Genomic DNA, 20,492 nt, shown 5'->3' on the forward strand with positions numbered 1-20,492 from the left:
GGATGCCAGCTGCTTTCTGTACTCAGATCAGCCCCTCCCATCGACCCCGCCTCATTCCTAGTGTCTGGACTGCTTGGAGCTTCCCGGGGGCAGGGCAGGAGCAGCTGTGGTTAAACCTCCGCATCTGCGTGGCCACAGGAGTGGGCCCCTCTCTCGGACAGTACAGGCTTCCTAGGGACAGAGGCGCAGCTTGCCCTTTAGAGGCTGTACCTGCCCACCCAGGAGACCGGAGCCTGTCCCTGCTGAAGCCCACTGTCCATAAGGCCCAGGGTCAGTTTCTTAGGACTGGCCCCCAGCAGCTCCCACCTGGCCAAAGGGAAGCCCTCTCCCTTCTCCCAGCCTAGAGTCTCCCGTGCAGTTCAAGCATCGAGATCCACCAGGGAAGATGACTGTGACCCGAGCCGAGTCACTGCTCCAGGCAGCTCCGAGGCAGCCTGGCCCCCAGCCCTTCCCCGGGGTAGCCTGACCCCAGGGTGTCCCAGCTGTTCCACTTCCCATCCTGAGCGGTTAGCCCCTGTCCCCACCTCCCCCCGCCCCAAACAAGATCACGGCCAAGGTGCAGTCAGAACAGCCAGGATTTTAATGGGCCCTCAGTAACTTCTCTGCTGAAAGCCATTTTCCAAGCTCTCCCAAGGGGCTCAGGCTGCCAGCATTGCCACCCACTGAGCAACCGGGAGCTGGAGGCGCGTAGGGTTAGGAAGGGGGTCCCTGAGCAAGGCACGAACCAGGCGCTGTCGGGTGGCAGCGGTGGGCCTTGCGTGCCGGGCAGGGCAGGGGTGCTCAGGTGGTCTAGGGGACCATGCCCCACCACTTGAAGGCAAAGGGCACCCGGCGGATGCTGGCGCAGGAACAGAAGTCTCCGATCTCGGTCAGGTAGCAGTCGAAGTCGTCGATGAAGGTACACTGGAAGCCCAGCGGCTCCAGCAGCTGGCAGACCCGCTCCTCCAGGCAGCAGGCGCCGCTGACCCGGGGCCCGAAAGGCTTGGGGATGCCCAGGTTCAGGCCCATCACGACCATCTGCAGCTGTCGGGGGCGGTTAGGTGGGTCAGGCCCGGACAGGGGTCAGAGTCGTCACGGAAAAGCCCCCCAGTCTTCTAGGCTTCAAGGAAGGCCACGGGGTTCATTCCGTGCAGGGAAAACCCAGCTGCAGCTGGGCTAGACCAGGTCCCCGAGCCCGTGCCCAGGCAGGCGCCACTCATCCCTTTGAGCAAGCCTCCCCACTCCGCTGGACCCTCCAGTGACTCCCGCATTTCTCAGTAGCAAGACCAGAACCCTGCCCAGCCGAGGCCTAGCTTGGCAACTTCCCCGGTTCCCCAGGACTGCGTCTCTCCTGCCCTGGCCTGTCATCTCACCTGCCTCTTGCTGGAACGCTCTCCACCCCGTTTCGTCATTGGACTCCACACGCCTTCACTCCAGCATCTCTCTTCCTCAAACACAGCTGCTCCCACCATTACCCACACCTCCCTTCTCCCAGGGCCAGGAAAGTCTCCTATATTCCACACCCAGAAGGCCTCACTGGTTTTGTAAAAAGAACCATTTGCGATTGAATGCAGGTCCTGCATCCCCAGGGCTTAGAGAGGCCTGCAAGTGTTTAAGAAACTGCCAAGTGTCTCAGTTTTTTAGGCGCCTCCATGAGGAGTCACAGTGGTAAGAGACAGGTCAGGTGTAGACCACGGTTGGAAGAGGCTTGGCCTAGCAGAGGTCTCATAATACCCACACTGCCAGATTCCCAATTCCTGTTCTAAATCAGAGTGCTGCAGATACATGGAGACTCCATAAGAGAGACTCTCTGTGGTCTTGTGCCCAGCAGATGGCTCAGCCCCTTCCACCCTGGTGTCGCCCAGCCGGGCCCCGCTCACCTGCTCCCTGCAGGGCTCTGCCCTAACGGGGGCCGCCCCTTCCTCTCAGGCGCCCCTGACTGCGGGGTCCCGCCTCTGGTCTGGCCCCGAGGCCGGCCAGCCGCAGCCCTCACCAGGTCGGGGAAGTAGGGCCGGGCGTAGAGCCTCTTGGTCTGCTCGCTGGGGGGCGCGTTGGCGATGTGCTCCAGGCAGAAGAGCTGCGGGATGGGGATGATGTCCTCCTCTTGCAGGCCCAGCTCCCTCTTGAGGATGCTGCGGTTCAGGTGGATGCACTTCTGCGGGGGGCAGGGGGCCAGGGAGGGAGGGCGCTCAGGCGCAGCCCCGAGGAACTGGCCGCCTCGGCAGTGGCTGCGGGCAGGGCTCCGGCCCTCTGGCAGACCCCCGGGCACCTCCCTCCCCAGACCAGCTAATACCCAATGCCTGAGCCACCTCCCAGGTTTATGACGAAAGGCTCGCGACCCTACGCCCAGGGTGCGTGCCACCAGGACTCAGGGGCGCTGTTCGGACACCCACCTGGCTGCTGCCCACCCTGCAGGGCCCAGAAGCTTCCCCGGCTTCCAAGGTCAGGGTACAGTGCATGCCTTGGCTGGGAGCCCTAAGGACTCAGTGGGGCGAGCGGCCTTGTGCTAATGGGTGACCTTGGGCCCGTCATTGCCCTTCTCCAGGCCCCGGCTTCCCCATTAGAGATGGTTTAATTTCTGGGACATCTGCTTCTCATAGCTCGTGATTCACGTTTTCAAAGATTTGAGGTACTGGGCAGTTTCACCCAGGAAGAGTCAAGAAGGCCCTGGGGTGCTCTCTAGAGCTCAGCGCTTCCTGGAGAAGCTGGGGTTGCTGAGAGAGCCCTGACTTGGGTCACCCTGGGGCTCAGGTCAGTTTCCCAGCTCACTGGCATCAGCTCTGTGCGCCTCGCCATCCACGTGGACAAGGCAAGGTCACTTCATAGGGTCACCGTGAGGACTGGAGTCGGGCGCTGTGCGTGACGCTTGGTTGGTTATTACTGTGCAGTTAGGGGCCCGGTGCCGAGGTGGTCCTGGCCTTCCCCCGCCTTTTAGAGCAGGTCCCGCCATCCGTGGTCCGTACCTCAGCATAGTCATTGTGCTTCCTCATCTTTTCATCAGCCAGAAGTTGGTTGATGGTAACAGCCTCCCTCCCTGTAGGAAGGAGGAGAGGGCAGGCCGGCTGTGGGTCAGGGCTGGGCAGACTCCCGTCCTGGAGACAGCTCACTAGTTAAGCTGCCGTGCCAGCCAGGGACTATGGCGTGTGGCCCGACTCATCTCCAGGGGACCATTCTAGGTCAAATGTCACATCTGGAGACCCAGCAGGGTCCATCAAAGGCCAAGGAGGACTCCCGCCGCCACAACCGGCCCCTCCCATCCCTGGCTGGAGTCGGGGAGCCTGCCACAGGCTCTGAGGCAGGCAGTCTGGGCCAGGTGAGCAGCCCGCGCCTGCCTGGGCACCTCCCTGCCTTCCGATCTGGCTGCCTGCCACCTGTGGTCTCGACTGCGTTATTCAACTTTGTTCTTCAGTTGCCCAACTCTGCCATCAACTGAGATAACAGTCATTGGTGTGTGACAGGTGGTTCCCTTCGCAAGTCCTCGGACCGTGAGATCCTGAGCCCCACCCCAAAGGCTAGTCTGGAATTCTGCGTTTCTCACAGACTCCCAGTTGGAGCGCTAAAGCTGCCGGTCCTCAGGCCACACTTGGAGGGCTACAGCAGCACCCCGACCCCCCTTTCTAGGCTCCCAAAAGGGACAGGACAGAGCTGCCGTGGCAGCAGGCCCCACCGTCTGCCCACTGCATCCTCCTGAAGGGCGACCAGAGGGCCAGAAGTCCCCGTGCCCAGAAACCTGTCCAGCCTCCCCAGAGAGGTCCAGAGGCTAGCGTTGGTAGCATCTGGTTTGCCCCTGGAGCACGGAGCTCCCCGCCGCATATATCCTAGCAGCCTCAGCCGTCCCAGGGTTTCTGGCTGATCTGCCCATGCTAGCACCACCAGAATTACCCTGAAAGGGAACACAGCGTTCTAAGATGGCACGCTTTATGCTCCCATGCCTCCTGAGGACCCCTTCCATCGGGAGGGACAAAGCGGAGGTGGCTGTCTAGGAAGGACACGGGGGCCGAGGGGCTGCCTTACCGTTAGAAATGAGCTGGTCCTTCCTAAGCCCTTCAAAGAGCATCGCGTCTCCATAGCCCTCCTTCTGTCTCTCCTTGAACAGCTTGTAGCAGGAGCTGGGGCTGGCCAGGAGCAGCCGGAAGTCCTGGGGAACAGAGGAGGGGGGTCGGGTGCCAGCTTCTCCTCCAGAAGCTTCCAGGAGTCTTTGGAAGAGGGTGGGAGACATCCCCGCCTGCCCCCGACACAGACCTTTTTGCCCTCCACCTTGTACTGTGTGGGGATAAAGCACATGAACTCGCAGGCATGGCCGGTCATCAGCCAGTCGGAGAAGAGTTCCACCGGGGCCTGGACTTGCTGGGCACGGAGGAAGTCCTGGAGGCTCTGACTCATGTTCCGGGAGTCCTTGCTAAAGGGAAGGTGGAAAGAATAGCCCGGGAGGCGGTGTGGCCCAGGTTGGCGGCCAACTACTCGCTGAGAGCCAGGCAACCTTCAGGTAACACGGTGCGCTAGCCGCTGGCCAGGCTGTACCGGGGGCAGGGGGTCGAGGTTATTAAGAATCTCTCACTACCGCACAGCACAGGGAACGACATTCGACATCCTGGGATAAGCCGTAGTGGGGAAGAATATGAACACAGGTCTGTATAACTGAGTCGCTTTGTGCAGCAGAAATTAAGACATTGTACATCAACTGTACTTCCATAAAAATTGAAACTCTACTCTGGCTCCACTCAGGACTGAGCCAAGGGATTCTAGAGGAAGCCTGAGCCCGGGGCGCAGCTATTTCCTGGCTCTGTAACAGGCGAGCGGCCACCGACCGACCAAGCGTCGCGTGCTTCATTTGAAAGCCTGGAAATCGCCGCTCGGAATGAGCAGCTTGTCTGCTGTTTCCCCGCTCGTCTCCTACGTGAGGACTTAGAGGGCCTGACTTGACAGGTGAAGGCCCAGAGCAGATGACCCACTGAGTCCCCCGGGAATCAGGAGGATCCAGGCGAACTTTGAGGGTCCCTCCCCTTGGTTTTAAGGCAGCCACCACCTGGCCTCCTGCCTCACCTGGGGTAAAAGCTGCTGCCGATGAGGACCCTGCCCAGAGGGTACTCTTTCCCTTGGGCCTTCACAGGGGGGGACACCATCAGTTTCCCAATGATGTCTATGCTGGCCACCGTGTGGTCCTGGGTGCGCAGAGTCAGGTAGCCAACCCCAGGGCTCTGAAAGGAGACCCAGCCGGGGCGGCTGTCAGGAGAGAGGGGCTTCAAGCCTCCGTCTTACCCGTTCCAGGCTCCCGGTAGAGTCCCACCCCCAGACGCCACCGGGGCCCTCTCCCCGGCACCCATCGCGTCCCAGCAGGCACCAGACCCGAGAAGGCGGACCAAGTTCAGATCAGTCAAATCGAGCCCCCACCAGTGAGTATTTCATGGGGAAATCGTCAGGCTTGGCAACCCGAGGGGTGTCCAGGACCAAGGAGACAGTCTTGTGAGGAGCCTGGGTATAGCAGAATGCCATTTCATCCTGGAGGGGACAGGGGGACAGGGGGTGAGTTTCTCTCGCTCCGTCAGCTACTCTCCCATGTTGTTTTCCAGCCACAATGCCCCCTCTACACAGGCCCCCTCCGGGTACAGAGAGACTCCCCCCGGCTTCCTGCAAACTCCTGCTCAACCCTCAAAACCCTGCGCAGGCATTCCCCTGCCTTGGGGGCTTTCCCTGACCAGTCGCTCCTTTAAAACCTGATGAGTCACCCAAGACCCTTCCTCCTCTCATCTGCACCCTCGTCCATGAGCAGACCTTGCTGGCTTTATTTCCAAAATCTGTTCCCAGTGGACTCCTCTCTGGGACTATTCAGGGGAAGCCACCTGCTGTTGACGGCCTCTTGCCTGTGTGACCGCAAGACCCTCCAATCAGCGTCTCTTCTGTTCTTGCCCTCCCTAAGGTTGGCTCTATTTCTCAGCCAGAGGGTCTCTCCAAAACCTAAGTCAAGGACTTCCCTGGTGGCCAGTGGTTAAAAGACTGCACGCTTCCCCCGCAGGGAGCACGATCAGGGAACTGAGATCCCACGTGCCGTACAGCACAGCCAAAAATAAAAGAATAATTTAAAAACCCTAAGTCAGAATATTCAACTCCCCTGATTCATACCTTTCAGTGTCACCTTGCTTGGGACCGGCCTCTTCCCTTCCTTAACTTGGCTTAATATTTCCCCGATAAATGAAATTCAGCTCTTACCTCTGACGACTGTTGGCTCTGGTCTGGCCACACCAGCTTTTCTGTTCCACACGGGGTGGATCTCAGCTGTCTCTGTGCCCGAAGGCCTCCTACTTCCAAGTCCAGTCCACCCCCACCCCAACCTTTGCACAGCCAGCTCCTACTCCCTCAGCTTGAAGATTGTCCTGACCGCCTACAGGTTGATCTAGGGACTCATCCGACCGTCTCGTTTTGGGCTTTCACAGCGCTTAGAGTTCTGCTATGGTGAGGTCAGGGCAGAGGTCAGTATTCTTTCATCTCTGCTACACAGAGCGGGGCTCGGTTGTGAACAGAGAACCGGACCTCCAAAGGCTGGGCCTGACACTTCGTGCTCAACCAGGGTTGAGCTGGACCCTGTAGCTGGAGGTGTCAGATCCTCGGAAACCTGGGGCTTTGGGCTGTGTGTTCTGTGGTCCCGAACGTGAACATTCTGGAAGGGGAGGAGGCTGGACCCTAAGCTCTACCCTTAGTGGCTAGGACTTGGGCAGGTCATTTCATCGGCCCCCGCTGGTGTCCCAAGACCAGGGCCGTCCCTGGTCAGTCTTAGCTCCGCTGGAGGGTTGAGTGACGCTGGTGAGGTCTGCCGTGTGTCACTCATGGGATCGCCCCCGCCCCTCGCCACGGGCTGTTACCTGGAGCCACCGGCCCAGGCGGTTGGGGTCCTCGTAGACGGACGCCACCTGGCTGTTGCTCCTCTCGCTCAGCTCCGTCACCGCGCTCACGAAGCCCTGGACCTGCAGCTCTCTGCCACGGGAGACGCGCCGGTCTGGGGAGGCCGCCGAGCTCTCCCACCTGCCGTGACCTCTCAGCCCCAGGGGAAGGGTGCCCCTGCCCTCGAGGGGAGCAGAGTGCTGTCCCCCCGCTCACGGAGCCCCAGCTGGCACGCCCAGGGTGTGCCCGGCCCAGCCTCACTCAGCCCAGCTCATGGCGAAGTCAGATCAAGAGTCGCTAGCATCAGCATCTGCTCTGGGGCCCTAGGACTGGCTCGCCCCTGCTCTGCAGGCCCCTCCACCCGCTGCCGAGCGGTCTGCGAACCGCCTCAGTCTACCCAGGGGCGGTCTCTTCTCTCCCCACAGCGGCTGCATTTTTTCCTCGAGAAGCCGAGTGCCCCCTTGAGATGGCCGTGTGGCTGACATATTCACAGGGGTGTCGGGGGTGGGTCCTGAGCCCCGAGGCCTCGGTACCACTGTGCGTAGCCCCAGGCTGACAGGCCCACAGTGCGCACCTGTTCAGTGCTGGAGAGAACGATGGACCTGAATCGCTCTTCCACGCCAGTGTTCCAAAGGGACCTATTTCTCAGTTCTACACAGACAAGACTACAGGGAGCGAAGCAGCTTGCTAAGGTCTGGAGCGTCTGAGGTGCGTGCTAGGGAGGAGACGGAGCCCCAGTCCCGTACACCATCTGCGGCAAAGAGTGCCTCCCCCACGGGCGGGTCTTTAGATCAGAGCGTCAGCAGCGCCTCCTGCGAGTGAGCGTCTGTCTTCAGATACAGAAGGCAAAGACAGACCTGGCACCTGGAAATCTGTTCTCAGGAGAATACCTCAAGCTCTTCCCTTCTCCCTTCTCATTCTGAAGCCTGGCTTTCCTCAGCAGACCGTACTCCCCTATCAGCCCCTTCCACGGCAGAGCTATTTCTATCCTACCCCTCCACTGGGTTTGGAGGAGGGACGGAGGTCCTTGCCGTAAGGTGCTCCATCCAGGCCACCATGACCTCTTCCGAGCCTGGACTTGACAAGGTCTTCTCTCTGCCCTCCCATCCCAGTGGCCCCCAGCTCCCAGATCAGCCGTCCAGCTCCACCACCTCCATCTTCCCCTCCCTTTGTCTGCTCCCTGGGTCCACAGCTCGACCTCACTGGGATGCCCGCCTCTCAACCGCTTTTATTCCCGTCAGCCCACGTCTTTGCCTTTCTCCATGTCCGACGTCGAGTCTGTGATGCCCCATAACAATCACATGCTTGTCCTTCTTGGGCTTATCTGCCTGGAAAAACCCTCCACCCTGGTTGGATTTAGTTCTGTTTATTCTTCTCTAGAACTCTTTTACTAAAAACAGCTGGGGAAACCCCCATCCTGGCAAGTCTCTAAGTTGGCAACTTCACCAGGTCCTTGGCACCAGACAGCCTCTCACCACCGGCACGTCCTCCAGCCAGTGCGTCCCGCTTTCCCTCCTAGAAAGTGGGCTGGCTGGCCACTTACGGCCATGTGACTCGTCTGCTCTTTTCCCCTGCAAGTTTTCCCTTCTCTGCTGGATCTCACCTATTACCATTATTTTTTGCTTCCCTTAAAAAAAAAAAAAAAAAAAAGACAGCCTTCCTGGGACTTCCCTGGTAGTCTGGTGGCTAAGACTCCGTGATCCCAATGCCAGGGCCCTGGATTCAATCCCTGGTCAGGAACTAGATCCCATGTGCCATAACTAGAACCCGGCACAACCGAATTTTAAAAAAACCCCAGTGTTTGAGGGTCTGTTGCAGCCCCAGAGGCCACAACCTAAACACGCCCAGCCCTGTCCACCTCGCCCTGTCATCCTGCCTGCCCCTCTCCCCACCGTCTCCTGGTTGCTCAGGCCTCCTTGCCGGAACAGTCTCCGCCTTACCCTCTGTCCCTTTATTAATACCTGGCTTTGTAGCCCTCGATGCTATGGGGCGCCATGCTGCCTGCCTGTTGGTAAGAGCAGACGGGGGCCGCTGTGGTCGCTGATACAGCCCCTTCATTAAGTAACAAGCGCTGGGTGACCGTCTCGGGGGAAGGAGTTCGCCTTCCTGGTGACAGGTCCAGTCACCTTTACCCGCCCTGCTGGCAGACGTAGCAGTTACAGAAATGGCCCGGCCCAGGCAGCCTGGGTTTCTTACCTGCACAGGTATACCTCTAAAGGCATCTGGGTGGTGGGAGCAAAGATGCAGGGGGCCACCCGGAACAGCACTGTGTCTTTGTACAGCACAGTCTCTGGAACCAGCTGCGGAGCAAGACGAGGTCCCGCTTATACCTCGCTGCAATGGAAGACCTGGTTCCCGCCCACCCTCCCCACTTCCCCCAGGCCTCCGGCTGTTCAGCTCAGCGCAGCCCCCCTGGGCCCTCACCCGAAGGTGACAACACCCCAGCCCCACCGTGCCCCCGTCTTCTGCCCGGCTGTGTGAGGTCTCCTTCCTCCACAGTCCCTGCCCCAAGGGCTGCTTGGCTACTAGGGGGGGTCATACCGGGTCTTGAGACTCTTCCACCAGGGAGGCCGAGAAGGAAATCAAGCCCGAGAAGCTGGCGGATGGAAACTCTAAGGCTTCAACATAGAAGGTTTCCTTCAATGTACCCTTCCTGTCATCCCACTGGGGCGCCAAGGTGTAGGTGTGCTGGTCAGGCCCCAGAACCAACTCGAAGGCTGTGGAACCATCATCTGGAAGAAAAGGAGGGCAGACCACCCCCGATGGCACATCCTTGGGTCAGAAGCCAGGCTGGGAGCCCCAGCAGAGGGGGCAAGGCTGGCCGTGCCCCTAGGTTCCTGGTGTTTGGGGCTTAATGGATACCTAGATGTTTGTTCATCAGTGAGGACCAGTTGCTCTTTAAAGACCTGCCGGGGGGTGAGACTCAAAAAAACACCTGCCTTCAGGAAGTGAAGGCGCATGGTGGTTCTACGCTTTGACCCACTTGGGAGGAGTGTCATAAGTCTTCAAGGTGAGACTGTTCAGAGACAGGCTTGGGAGCCTCATCCAGTACAAGCCGGGCCACCAGCCTCTTGCTCTGGCTTGTAACACAGCGATCACCGAGTGGGGCTGTGGCTCCCAGGTAGACGGGCTCCAGGCGGCTCAGAAGAGCCTCATCGCAGGCGCTAGGCATGCCGGCTGCAGGCTTGGCCTGGGTCTGCGGCGGGCCAGCTGGCCACCCCAGCACTGGGGACACACCTGTACGGCCCCCTGCTCCTGTCTGCCTGCAGGGCCCCTCACTGGCCCGGCCCAGGCCGTGAGGGGGTGGGACTCCCCCACATCCCCGCAGGGACCCCTGCCCAGGGGTCTCAGCGGGTGTGCTGCAGGGCTGGGGTGTGGCTGCCCGCGCCCTGGTATCTCCCCTCTGCCGGGGCCTTCTCTCATATCCAGAAGCGTAACCGATTTCCCTATGGGCTTCCCTATATACCGGCCGCTAAGGGGGGGCTCGGACTCACTGGCAACCTCGCCCCTTTGGGGGCTTAACAGCCATCCGTGTCACACAGAACAGGCAGCCGGGGGCTTCCCTGGTGTCTAGGTGGTTCAGCATCCACCTTGCGAGGCAGGGGACACCGGCCCGACCCTCGGTCAAGCGATTAAGACCCCACATGCCGTGGAGCAGCCAAGTCTCTATGCCACCACCCCTGAGCCCTTGCGCCCCAGCCAGGGAACCCAAGCACCGCAATGAGAGCGCCCGTAAGATTCAGCAAAGACCCGAGAAGGCCAAATTAAAACACAAAAAAGGCAGCAGCAGGACCAGCCCCAACGGCTACCTTCCCCTGGAGGCCCCTCCTGCTCTTGTCCACCCGGGCCTGGCCCTGCTCAGCCTGGCTTCCCCCTGCGCCCTCCCCACCTCCATCCCAAGCCCCTGCTTGGTCCTTGGCTCTCTGTCCATCTGCCCTGGGCTTTGGGAGCAGGCAGCACGCTTATCCTTCCAGAGCTGGTGCCCTAGGCACAGAGTAGGCGCTTCCTTGAACTGTGCGGCTTTCTCCTACCTTCCATGGACCACTGGCTGGAGGTGGGGCAGATGCCCTCTGATGTTCGATGGTACGTCTAGACCACCTCTTCGTTCCTCAGGAATCTCACCCCTCTGACGGGCACGCTCTCAGATAATGCCACCTGCCACCTTCCTCTCTGTACCTGACTACCACCCTCCAACCGCACGGGCCATCGATGATGGCAGCTTTCATGACGGCGTCTTCGTTTCTAGAACCATGTGGGCTGGGGGCAGCAGGCAGAGGGCCTCAGGGACACACATCCAGCTGCAACAGACCCTGAGCTGCTGCCCTAGGTCCCCAGCAACCTCCTGCCGGGGACTCTGCCCGGGCCGAGGACGGCCACAACCTGCCCTGACACGCTCACACTCACTCACTTTGTGGCCGGTAGACTCTTGCCTTCTCCGACTCTTCCTTGGAGGTGTGGAGAACCACCCGGTAATTCTTTGTAATGCAGTTGGGCCCCTGAACTTTCAGCACCATCTGGGACAAACTCTTTACTTCTGAATAAGAGAGAAGGAAACAGTTTAGGGGCTTCTAGAGGCCAGAGCCCCAGGGGTGAAGGGGGCAGTAGGGCTGGGGGTCGGGGTCTTGTGTTAACACTGGAGCTCCAAAGACCCCTGACCTCCTGCCCTGGCCCAGGCCTGCGTCACTGTCTCTGCCGCTTGCCTCCCACATGGACACAGGCAGCTTGCCATCCTGCGGGCCCACCCCAGTGAGGCTAGCAGTTACCCTCTCAGTTGTAAGAGGCAGATAGGTCCCCACAAACTCCTAGAACAGGGCCTGGCACAGCTTGTCAGCAAGGGTTTCCCTCCAGCTTTGGTGTGAACCAGGACACCCCATTCTACAGCTGAGACTTGGGATCCATGTCGTGATCACAGGTCAGGACACTGTCCGGACATTCAGGACCCTGCTCCTGGGCTACGAGCAGGTTTTCAGGAAGTGTCTGGCCTCCACCTTGCAGGTCCTTGTCTAGCCTTCTCAAGCACCCATTATGACCTTTGTATGACCCCCGTTTTACAGGTGGGGAGACAAAACCAGGAAGTTCACATACTCAAGTTCATGGCCAGGAAGTAACAGCAGTTTGTTATCTGACATTAGAGCCTGTGTTCTTGCCTCGGGGCCCCTTCCTGCCCAGTTCAGTCCATTGACAAGGGGCTCGAGGGCCCAGAGCAGGGTGTCAGCTTGGAGTCTGGTGTACTGCGAGGTGGGGCAGAGCCCAGGGAGGGGAGGGGTGATGGGCCTCCATCAGCGGCCCGTTCTCACCTTCAGAGGAGAACACCTTGTTCTTGTCCCCGGGCTGGCCCGTGGCAGAAGGGCTGCAGCTCACAAGCAGGATGGCACCCCAGCCACCGGGGCCCCAGACCCAGGCTCTCTGTAAAGACGACAGGAACACTGGTTCAGGCCGAGGCCAGGCGCGTCCTCAGCCTTATAGATGCTGCTCCACCTCGGGGCAGAGTCAAGCCTTCCTCCAGGGCGAGCCCTTCAGAGTCCACTCAAGAGCCTCCAGAATGGGCCGGTAACAGCAGGTAAGAGGGCTGAGAGGAGAAGGGCTAGAGGCAGGTTACCAGTTCCAGCCTCGGCTCAGGGTCATAGGAGGAAGGGTTCGAGGAGAGAAAGTGCAACTTGCTCAGTCGTGTCCGACCCTCTGCGACCCCATGCACTGCAGCCCACCAGGCTCCTCTGTTTATGGGGTTCCCCAGGCTGGAGCGGGTCGCCATGTCCTCCTCCAGAGGATCTTCCCGGCCCAGGGAGCAGACCTGTGTTTCCTGTGGCTCCTGTAGTGGGGGTGGGTTCCTCACCAGCTGAGCCACAGGGGAAGCCCTGTGGGTTTGAGGAGACGTTCCCTCTGAGGGGACAGCTGACCCTCTGGCCTACCTGGCTCCATGACCAGGCGAGGATGGCAGCCTCGTGACACCTAGTTACTGACATTTTAATTTTTTGAAAGTGTTAGAAATTGACGCCACCCGTTCTGATTTGAATTGATGCTTTTGAACTGTGGTGTTGGAGAAGACCCTTGAGAGTCCCTTGGACTGCAAGGAGATCCAACCAGTCCATCCTAAAGGAGATCAGTCGTGAGTGTTCATTGGAAGGACTGATGCTGAAGCTCTGATACTTTTGGCCACCTGATACGAAGAGTTGACTCATTTGAAAAGACCGTGATGCTGGGAAAGATTGAGGGCAGGAGGAGAAGGGGACGACAGAGGATGAGATGGTTGGATGGCATCACCGAATCAATGGATATGAGTTTGAGTGAACTCCGAGAGCTGGTGATGGACAGGAGGCCTCATGTGCTGCCGTCCATGGGGTTGCAAAGAGTCGGACACGACTGAGCAACTGAACTGAATTTGACTTAAGAGACACTATAAGACCTCCCTAGTGGTGCAGTGGCTAAGTGTCTGTGCTCCCAAAGCAGGGGGCCTGGGTTCAATCCCTGGTTAGGGAACTAGATGTTGCAGCTAAGACTTGGCCCAGCCAAATATATATGTGTATATATATATTTTATAGAGACACTGGACACAGGACTTTCTGGCAGTCCAACAGTTCAGCTTTCACTGCAGGCATGTGGGTTCAATCCCTGACTGGGGAGCCAAGATCCCATATGCCGTCACAGCCAAAGAAACCAAACCATTAAAATAAAAACCGAGAAGTAATATTATAACAAACTAAATAAAGACTTTAAAAAAGGTCATTAAAAAATAAATCTTAAAAAAAAAAAAAAAGAGCTACAAAGGCCAAAACGAGTCTGCGGTTGCTTCCAGCCTCACCTTAGCCTGTTTGTCAGTCGCCTCAAAGTGCCCGCTGCGGTAGATGTCCACATCCAGGGAGAGCTCTGCAACAGAGGGAAGAGGTCTCAGCCACTGAGACCTGTGGGACGCAGCCTCTGGGCTGAAGGTAAGGACCCTCCAGATGGTCTAGGGCTGGTGTTAGGATCCTTCAGCCTTTGGGGCAGGCTGCTGGCTTAGACGAAAATTCTTCAGAGGTAGACGGTGTCTCGTGAGCCAGCCTGGAGGGGGCCAGGCGTCCGTGGGTCTCTCCTAACCTCCTGGGGGCCCACAGAACAGCTGCACTGCGGTCACAATGCCATCTGTGCCTCTTGGCTGCTTCCCAGGTGATGCCTACTTGGAAGGCCCACCTCCCTAGACTTCAGGAAAGCGCTTGGCGCTCTGAGTCACAGCCAGGGCTCAGTACGTGGGAATTCCAAGCTCCTTTAGGGCTGAGGATCTAGGCTTCTGCCCAAGTATCACCATAGAGGTTCCTCCTGGGTCTTTACTTCCCGCCTCCCGCCCCCTCCTCTGACCCTACTGATTGCCTGTGACTTTACCCCAGTTCACAGCTCTTGGCATCTAGGACGCTCTCTCTCAGCTGGAATGTCAGGGCCAAGGAACAGCCCTCCTCTGCTGCCGTCCACTTAGCGAGGCCTGCTACCCACCAAGTACCGTTCTAGGTCCTCGGGGTGCGGCAGCACACAGGACGAGCCCGGCTGCTTTGGCCTCAGCGACGCGTGCGTGTACCCGTGCACACACAGCAGTGGCAAGCGGTGAAGCAATAAAACGCACGTTATGTCCGAGGGAGAAATGCTACAGGGAACAGGGGCCAGCGGGCCGTCTCAGTTTTAGATCAGGAGAAGCCTCCTGAGTGTGAGCAGAGGCCTGCAGGAGACAGGAAGTGACCCGTGTTAAAGTGTCTGGGGTAAAAGCTGTTAGGATGAGAAGCGCACAGGGGCAAGTTCCAAGATCAGAGGCCAGAGTACCCAGAACAGGATGAGCAGAGTAAGAGAAAGAGGCTGCGGGTCAGAGGGAGCCTGGAGCCAGGCTGGGCAGGTCGCATGGGCAGTGATGATGCCAGCTTTAACCCGAGCATGGGCAAGCAGGAGCAGGCTCTGATTCGATGAAATGTTACCTGACAGCCTTCTAAAGAGGGGGCCTCTCTAGGGGCTGAACTGACCTGCAGAAGATCAAGGATGGAGCAGGGAACCCCGTTGAGGACCTCGCTGAGGGCTGATCAGTGACCCAGGCAGAGGTGACCAGGCTTAGGCCAGGCTCAGAGCTTCAGAAGCGGCAGGTGGCTGGACCTGAGCTAGACTTAAGGTAACCCGACAAGATTCACAGTCAACGTGGGGCGAGGAGAAGTCAGGGCGAACCCAAGGGCTTGGCCCTGACCACCCGGAAGGATGGAGCTGCCATCGAGCCGGGTGCCAGGACTATTAGGAAAGAGACGTCTGGGGCAGGGGAGCCAGCCCAGCGTCATTCGGTGTGAGACTTTGGTCAGACCCTCGAGGAGCTATGTTGGCCGGTAGGCCTCCGAGTTTATGGGAGACGCTGGGCTAGAGGGTTTTGAGTCATCCGTGGGATGTCTGAGCCTGCAGCACTCTGCCAGGCGGGTTGCGGGCGTGGGTGTAGCCAGCGAAGGATCCAGAACCGGAACCTGAGAAGGAAAGGGCAGCCGTGGAGGAGGAATCTGAGCACAGGGTCCCTGTGGCGTTCCAGGTGAAATGGCTCAAGAAAGGACCGCCAGGGCCACAGACACTGCCGAAAGGTCCAGGGGGAGGAGAGTGGACCACTGAGGCGAGGGCAGTAGAGGCTGTCTGGTACCCTCGGCGGTGGGCATCTGGTCTGAGCAGGTTCACGGGAAGGTGAGGAAGAACTAAGGATGCAGAGAGGCAGGGGGCGGAGTTTGAAGACACCGTGGAATTAGGTCTAAAGGCAGACATTATAGCTAGTTCCTCAGGAGGACAGGCGCCACAGCTTGTTTCTATTAAGGGAATAGTTTGTTCCGGAACAATCTAAAGAAGGGCAGGGACTTCCCTGGCCGTCCAGTGATAAAGAACTTTTCTGCCAACACAGGGGATACGGTTCAATCCTCGGTCCCAGCGGGTCCACGTGCCGCGGGACCTCTGAGCTCCTTGGGCCACAACTACCGAGCCTGAGCTCCGGAGCCGGTGCTTGGTGACGGCAGACGCGCCGCCGTGAGATGCCCAAGCCCTGAAGCTGGTGGGAGGCCCTTGCTCCCGCAGCCGGAGAAAGCAGACACAGCAACGAAGATGCGGGGCAGCCTGAAATGCACACGAGACTCTGTTAGAGAGCGCGGCGGAGGGCAGGAGAGGAGGTGGCTTGCTCCACCAGTAAGAACTGCTGATGGAATACTCGTGAATGAGGGAAAGAGTTTGTCGTCGTTAAGGTCAACTTGGGACTGGACATCACCGACTAAGAGAGAGGCCGCCGTAGGGCCCCGACACGGGTGGGTGTGGACGCAAACACGAGGGGTCCCGACGGCGAGAGCGAGCGAGGCTGGCAGAGCAGCGGCTGAGCTTTGAGGGAAGCGGGCACCGAATGAGCCCACAGGGGCCTCTCATTACAGGGAGAGGCCCTGCCATTCCCCCTGGGCCCGGGGGACACTCACCAACGCCCGTGAGGTGCAGTACAGCCGTGGCCACGGGGGTGTCCTCCTTGGGCTGGTGGTAGAAGACCAGGACCTGTGGAGACCACCCGGGACGTTAGCGGACGGGCCGGGGACAGGGCCCTGTCCCTGGCCGTTTGCCTTCGGTCTCACGCCACAACTTCTGAGCTTCCAGTGACTCCCGGGAGTGAGCACAGCCCCCGGGTGTGATGCGCCACGACCCTCCACCAAGCCCTTCCACACCGAGGCCTCACCACTGCCCGTCCAGGCGGGCTCTAACCACAGGGCAGAGAAGTCAGGACTGAACTATTGGCCAGTAAAAGGGGTGGAACAGGACTTAGGATCTGGGCTGTGCAGCTCTAGAGGTCAAGCTTTAAGTTGCCCTCCATGTCCTGCCTGCTACACCACCCCTCCTGGGACCCCGCAAGATGGGCCGTGAGGCTGTGGGGCCTCCAATGGGCCAAGCTGCCCAGAAAGAGGCCGCCGGGGGCGGGGGCTGCCTGTCCTGGGTCTCACAGCGACCTCTGCTTGCAGAGGAGTCTTCGTACTTTCGAGAAAGCCCTGCCCTTCAGCCTCTGGCCTTGACCACAGGCCTTCATCACGAACCACAGAACTAGCCATTAGCTGGGGCCCGAGGTAAGCGTCTGAGTCCTAGTGCTGCTGGAGGCGGAGCCCTGGGCAGAGACGCTTCTCAGGTGCTCTGGGCTCAGCTGGGCCACATCACAGCCTCAGTCCTTCTCTGAGATGCTTGATAAGTGTCCTACCTGTCTCTTGGGCTTCCCTGTGGCTCAGCTGGTAAAGGATCCGCCTGCAATGCGGGTCACCTGGGTTCAATTCCTTGGTTGGGAAGATGCCCTGGAGAAGGGTAAGGCTACGCATTCCAGGATTCTGGCCTGGAGAATTCCATGGACTGTATAGTCCATGGGGCCGCAAAGAGTTGGACACGACTGAGCGACTTTTTCACCTGCCTGTTGGGGAGTCACCTGCCCTGGGCACTAGTGTAGGAGGTGTGTATACTCCCTCTCAGTCATCCCAGCTTAGCCCCCTACTGACTCTCCTCTGGAACGTTCTGGCAAAAGTCCCCCGGTCCTAAACATGCCTCCCCCAGCTGTGCTGCCTCAGCCTCACACTGGGGTCAGCTGGAGCTATGAGGCTCAGAGGATGGTTTGGTTGGCAGGGGCCGAGGCCTGGGCATCAGGTGATTTTAATTACTCAGCCGCCACTAACCGCTCAGATTCAGCTGAGCCCATTGCACGAGCTGAGAGTCCATCTCTCTGCCACGGGTCCCATCTGGGCAGCATCCTGCCCAGAGGATAGGGCTTGGGCTTGGGCTCGGATCCTGGGTCTGTCCCGTTAGGGTGTGGCTCCGTTTCCTCACACATGAACAGAGGGGAACGCCGACCTTGGGAAACGTGATTCGATACCTGGTACTCAGCATCAGACCTGTGGTAGCTCTTAAGTTTCATCAAGAGGCTCCATATCTGAGAGACCAGCCTTAGCCAAAAAGCCCATCTGAGTCCTACTGCTGAAACTTTTTAGGCCAGACCTTAAAAAAGCTGACTTGGAAGCTAGTGCGGTGGTCAGAAGCGTGAATGGGGGAGACAGACACACCTGAGCTTGAATCCCTGCTCAGCCAGTTATTGGCCTGGGCAGGGTGCTTCCCTGACTCTCTGCCTCAGTTTCTTTGTCTGTAAAATGGGGTCACAGGTTGGCTGCAAGCACTGAATGCAATCAGACAAAGCGTTTGGCTCTGAATTTTCAGACTCTGCGCTCAGGAGGCCCCAGCTGCCAGGAGGGAGGCCCCAGGGCTTGCGTCAGCTCCTCCCGGAAGAGCTGCCCTCACCTCCCCCCCCACCCAAGGCCTACCTTGCCCTCGTCCTCCGCGAAGTTGGGGGACGTCATTGCCACCAGCACGTCCGTGGGGCGCGACAGGGGCCAGCGGGGAGCGGCCGGCCCCTCCCTGCTCTCCACGGGGTCTGCGCCGCAGACACGGACCACAACGCCCAGAGACGCGTCCACGGAGAAGGACTCGCACGCCGGCGGGGCGCACCTGGGGGCCGGCGAGCAGACAGAGCTTGGCGCACAGGCCCCACCTTCTTGGCCCGGAGCGCAGCTGGAGGGGGTGCCCCCAGCCTCTCTGCTGCTGAGGCCCCCCAACTCACGGTCAAGGCACTTTTGGGTCCTAACACATCAGCCTTCCCCTCACCACATCCTGCTCCCAGGACCTCCATGCCCGCCCGCGACAAGCTGCCGCCCAGACCCCCGCCTCCCGCGGATGCTCTGGAAGTTGCTAACCTACATCTTATTCTTGAAGGCCCACCTTCCTGGGAGGGGAGGGCCCCTTGTCTGAGCCACGAGGGATCCCTACGGGGAAAAGCAAGGCCTGGCAGGTCTGTGCCGGGGCCGGGGGAAGGCAGGGGCCCTGAGAGTCACCTCCCACCGCAGCTCCAGCTCATAGGAGCCTGCTTCATCAGTCCGCACGGCCACCTCGGGGGTCATCCTCACCCCCTTTCATGGGGAAGGGGACCGAGAGAGGGCAAGGCACGTGCTTCCAAGGTCCCACAGCCTAGGAGCAGCAGAAGCAGGACCGGGAGGCCCTTAAAGACCCGACCTCGGCTCCTTGAGATGGAGCAGGACAGCGGGGTAGGTACAGAGCGAGCAGTGAGCCCCCGACTCCCGCGTAAGCCAAGGATGCCCCAGGTAAGGAGCCTCGCCAGCCTCCCCGCCCGGACCTCTCCCAGCTCCTCACCCACTGACGTCTAAGAAGAGCTCCACGCCCAGCACACACACAGCGTGGGTTGGGCTGTCCAGGGACAGAGGGACGATGTTCCGGAAGGCCATGGCACGGCCCTCTGGGCTGACCACCCCACCCGGCACGGCAACCTCTGACAACCCCGAGGCTGCGCCCACTGCCCGCCCCTCTTATGGGTTCAGGGGCCTCCAGCCCGCCCCCTTGTTAAGGAGGCTGTAGCAGCTGCTGGAGTGTAACTGATTTCCTCCGCAGAGGTTTGCTGGGAGGAGAGGCGCTGCTGAGGTGCAGCTGGGGTCAGAGCCGGGGCAGCACCAATTCATTAAGCAGCTAGTGCCTGCAGCTCTGCAGGGGCTGGGGCTGGCTGCCTGGAGCTCTGGCCTCCAGCTGGAAAGCTGGTGCCTGGGATTGGTCAACCTGGCCTTGGCGCTGGAGGCTTAACTAAGCTGGGAGCTGTCTGGAGCAAGGATCTGCAGGGGGGTGCGTGGGGCGCTGGTCAGGAGAGGGCACGGGGCAGCTCCTCTAGACTTTGAGGCCTCGGTCGTAAGGTGTGGGTTTCCTGGAAAGTGGTAAGTGATGGACCAGTGGTTCCCAGGGCTCTGAAGCTGACTAGGGGATGGCGCCTGTGAAAGCCTCGAACCCCTGGGGGTGGTCCAGGCAGCTGCGTGCCCTCCCCAGGGGATTAGGGGGCTCCTTGAGCACAGCTGTGTCATCAGCGCCCAGCAGGGGGCGGGCAGGGATTGGTGGAAAGAGCGGACGAAGGGCCCCCACTGAGCAAGGTCGCCAGCAGCTCCGCATCTCCGCTGAGTTCACTGAGCCAAGAAATGGGAACACCTGCTCTAGCCCACGAGGCTCGCCAGCGAAGTTTAAGACTTTAAGTGTGGGTTAATCCAGCACTTTGGCCACCTCATGCGAAGAGCTGACCCATTGGAAAAGACCCCGATGCTGGGAGGGATCAGGGGCAGGAGGAGAAGGGGACGACAGAGGATGAGATGGCTGGATGGCATCACGGACTTGATGGACGTGAGTCTGAGTGAACTCTGGGACTTGGTGATGGACAGGGCGGCCGGGCATGCTCCGATTCACGGGGTCGCAAAGAGTCGGACACAGCTGAGCGACTGAACTGAACTGAACTGATGGTTCTTGAATACATATGACAGGCACATGCGTCCAAGTTCAAAAGGCCGCTTGCAACACAGTTTCCCTCCTTCTGTCTCTCCCGTTAGTTCCCTAATGTGGAGGCAGCCAACGGCATTGGGTTCTTCTAAATCTTTCCAAACAAACGTTACAGGTCCCCAAGCCAACGGGAACCTATGTCCTCCCTCCTCTTCACTTCTCTGCTGCTCAGGGCTCCATACCTTGCTGCTTACTTCGCAGCGTAGCTCGGAGGCTCTTCATATCACGTATGTATGAGGCGTGTAAGAAGCACCCCGGCCCCTTTTATGTCTGTGTAGCCT

The 20,492-nt window shown here is 59.5% G+C and overlaps 1 protein-coding gene across 3 annotated transcripts; it reads right to left on the reverse strand.

The window, feature by feature from the left end:
• Nucleotides 1–557: 557 nt before the first annotated feature.
• Nucleotides 558–19,206, reverse strand: PADI6 (peptidyl arginine deiminase 6). 3 transcript variants are annotated; one of them, XR_011254146.1, is made up of 16 exons: nt 19,036–19,176; nt 18,153–18,336; nt 16,290–16,362; nt 13,655–13,719; nt 12,153–12,261; nt 11,264–11,389; nt 9,397–9,587; nt 9,052–9,155; nt 6,837–6,948; nt 5,371–5,478; nt 5,023–5,177; nt 4,222–4,378; nt 3,994–4,117; nt 2,943–3,013; nt 1,353–2,134; nt 558–1,023 (listed from the first exon to the last, which is right to left on the reverse strand). XR_011254146.1 is itself a non-coding variant. In XM_069575156.1 (16 exons), the coding sequence occupies exons 1-16, from the start codon at nt 19,125–19,127 to the stop codon at nt 1,008–1,010; spliced, it is 1,962 nt and encodes a 653-aa protein (XP_069431257.1). In that variant the 5' UTR covers nt 19,128–19,206; the 3' UTR covers nt 558–1,007. The 3 variants fall into 3 exon arrangements, 2 of the variants coding, with proteins under 2 accessions (XP_069431257.1, XP_069431258.1); XM_069575156.1 differs by having other exon boundaries at nt 1,860–2,134; nt 19,036–19,206; XM_069575157.1 differs by having other exon boundaries at nt 1,973–2,134.
• Between the last annotated feature and the right edge of the window lie 1,286 nt (nt 19,207–20,492).

This window comes from Ovis canadensis, chromosome 2 (genome assembly GCF_042477335.2).
Source record: "Ovis canadensis isolate MfBH-ARS-UI-01 breed Bighorn chromosome 2, ARS-UI_OviCan_v2, whole genome shotgun sequence".
NCBI classification, from domain to species: domain Eukaryota; kingdom Metazoa; phylum Chordata; class Mammalia; order Artiodactyla; family Bovidae; genus Ovis; species Ovis canadensis.

Coding starts and splice junctions, on each gene's coding strand:
- PADI6 (XM_069575157.1), bottom strand. CDS start 19,127: ATGGCCTTCCGGAACATCGTCCCTCTGTCCCTGGACAGCCCAACCCAC. Junction 12,262..13,654: donor CGACTGACAAACAGGCTAAG/GTGAGGCTGGAA, acceptor TCGTCTTTACAG/AGAGCCTGGGTCTGGGGCCC. Junction 4,118..4,221: donor ACAAGGTGGAGGGCAAAAAG/GTCTGTGTCGGG, acceptor TCTGTTCCCCAG/GACTTCCGGCTGCTCCTGGC.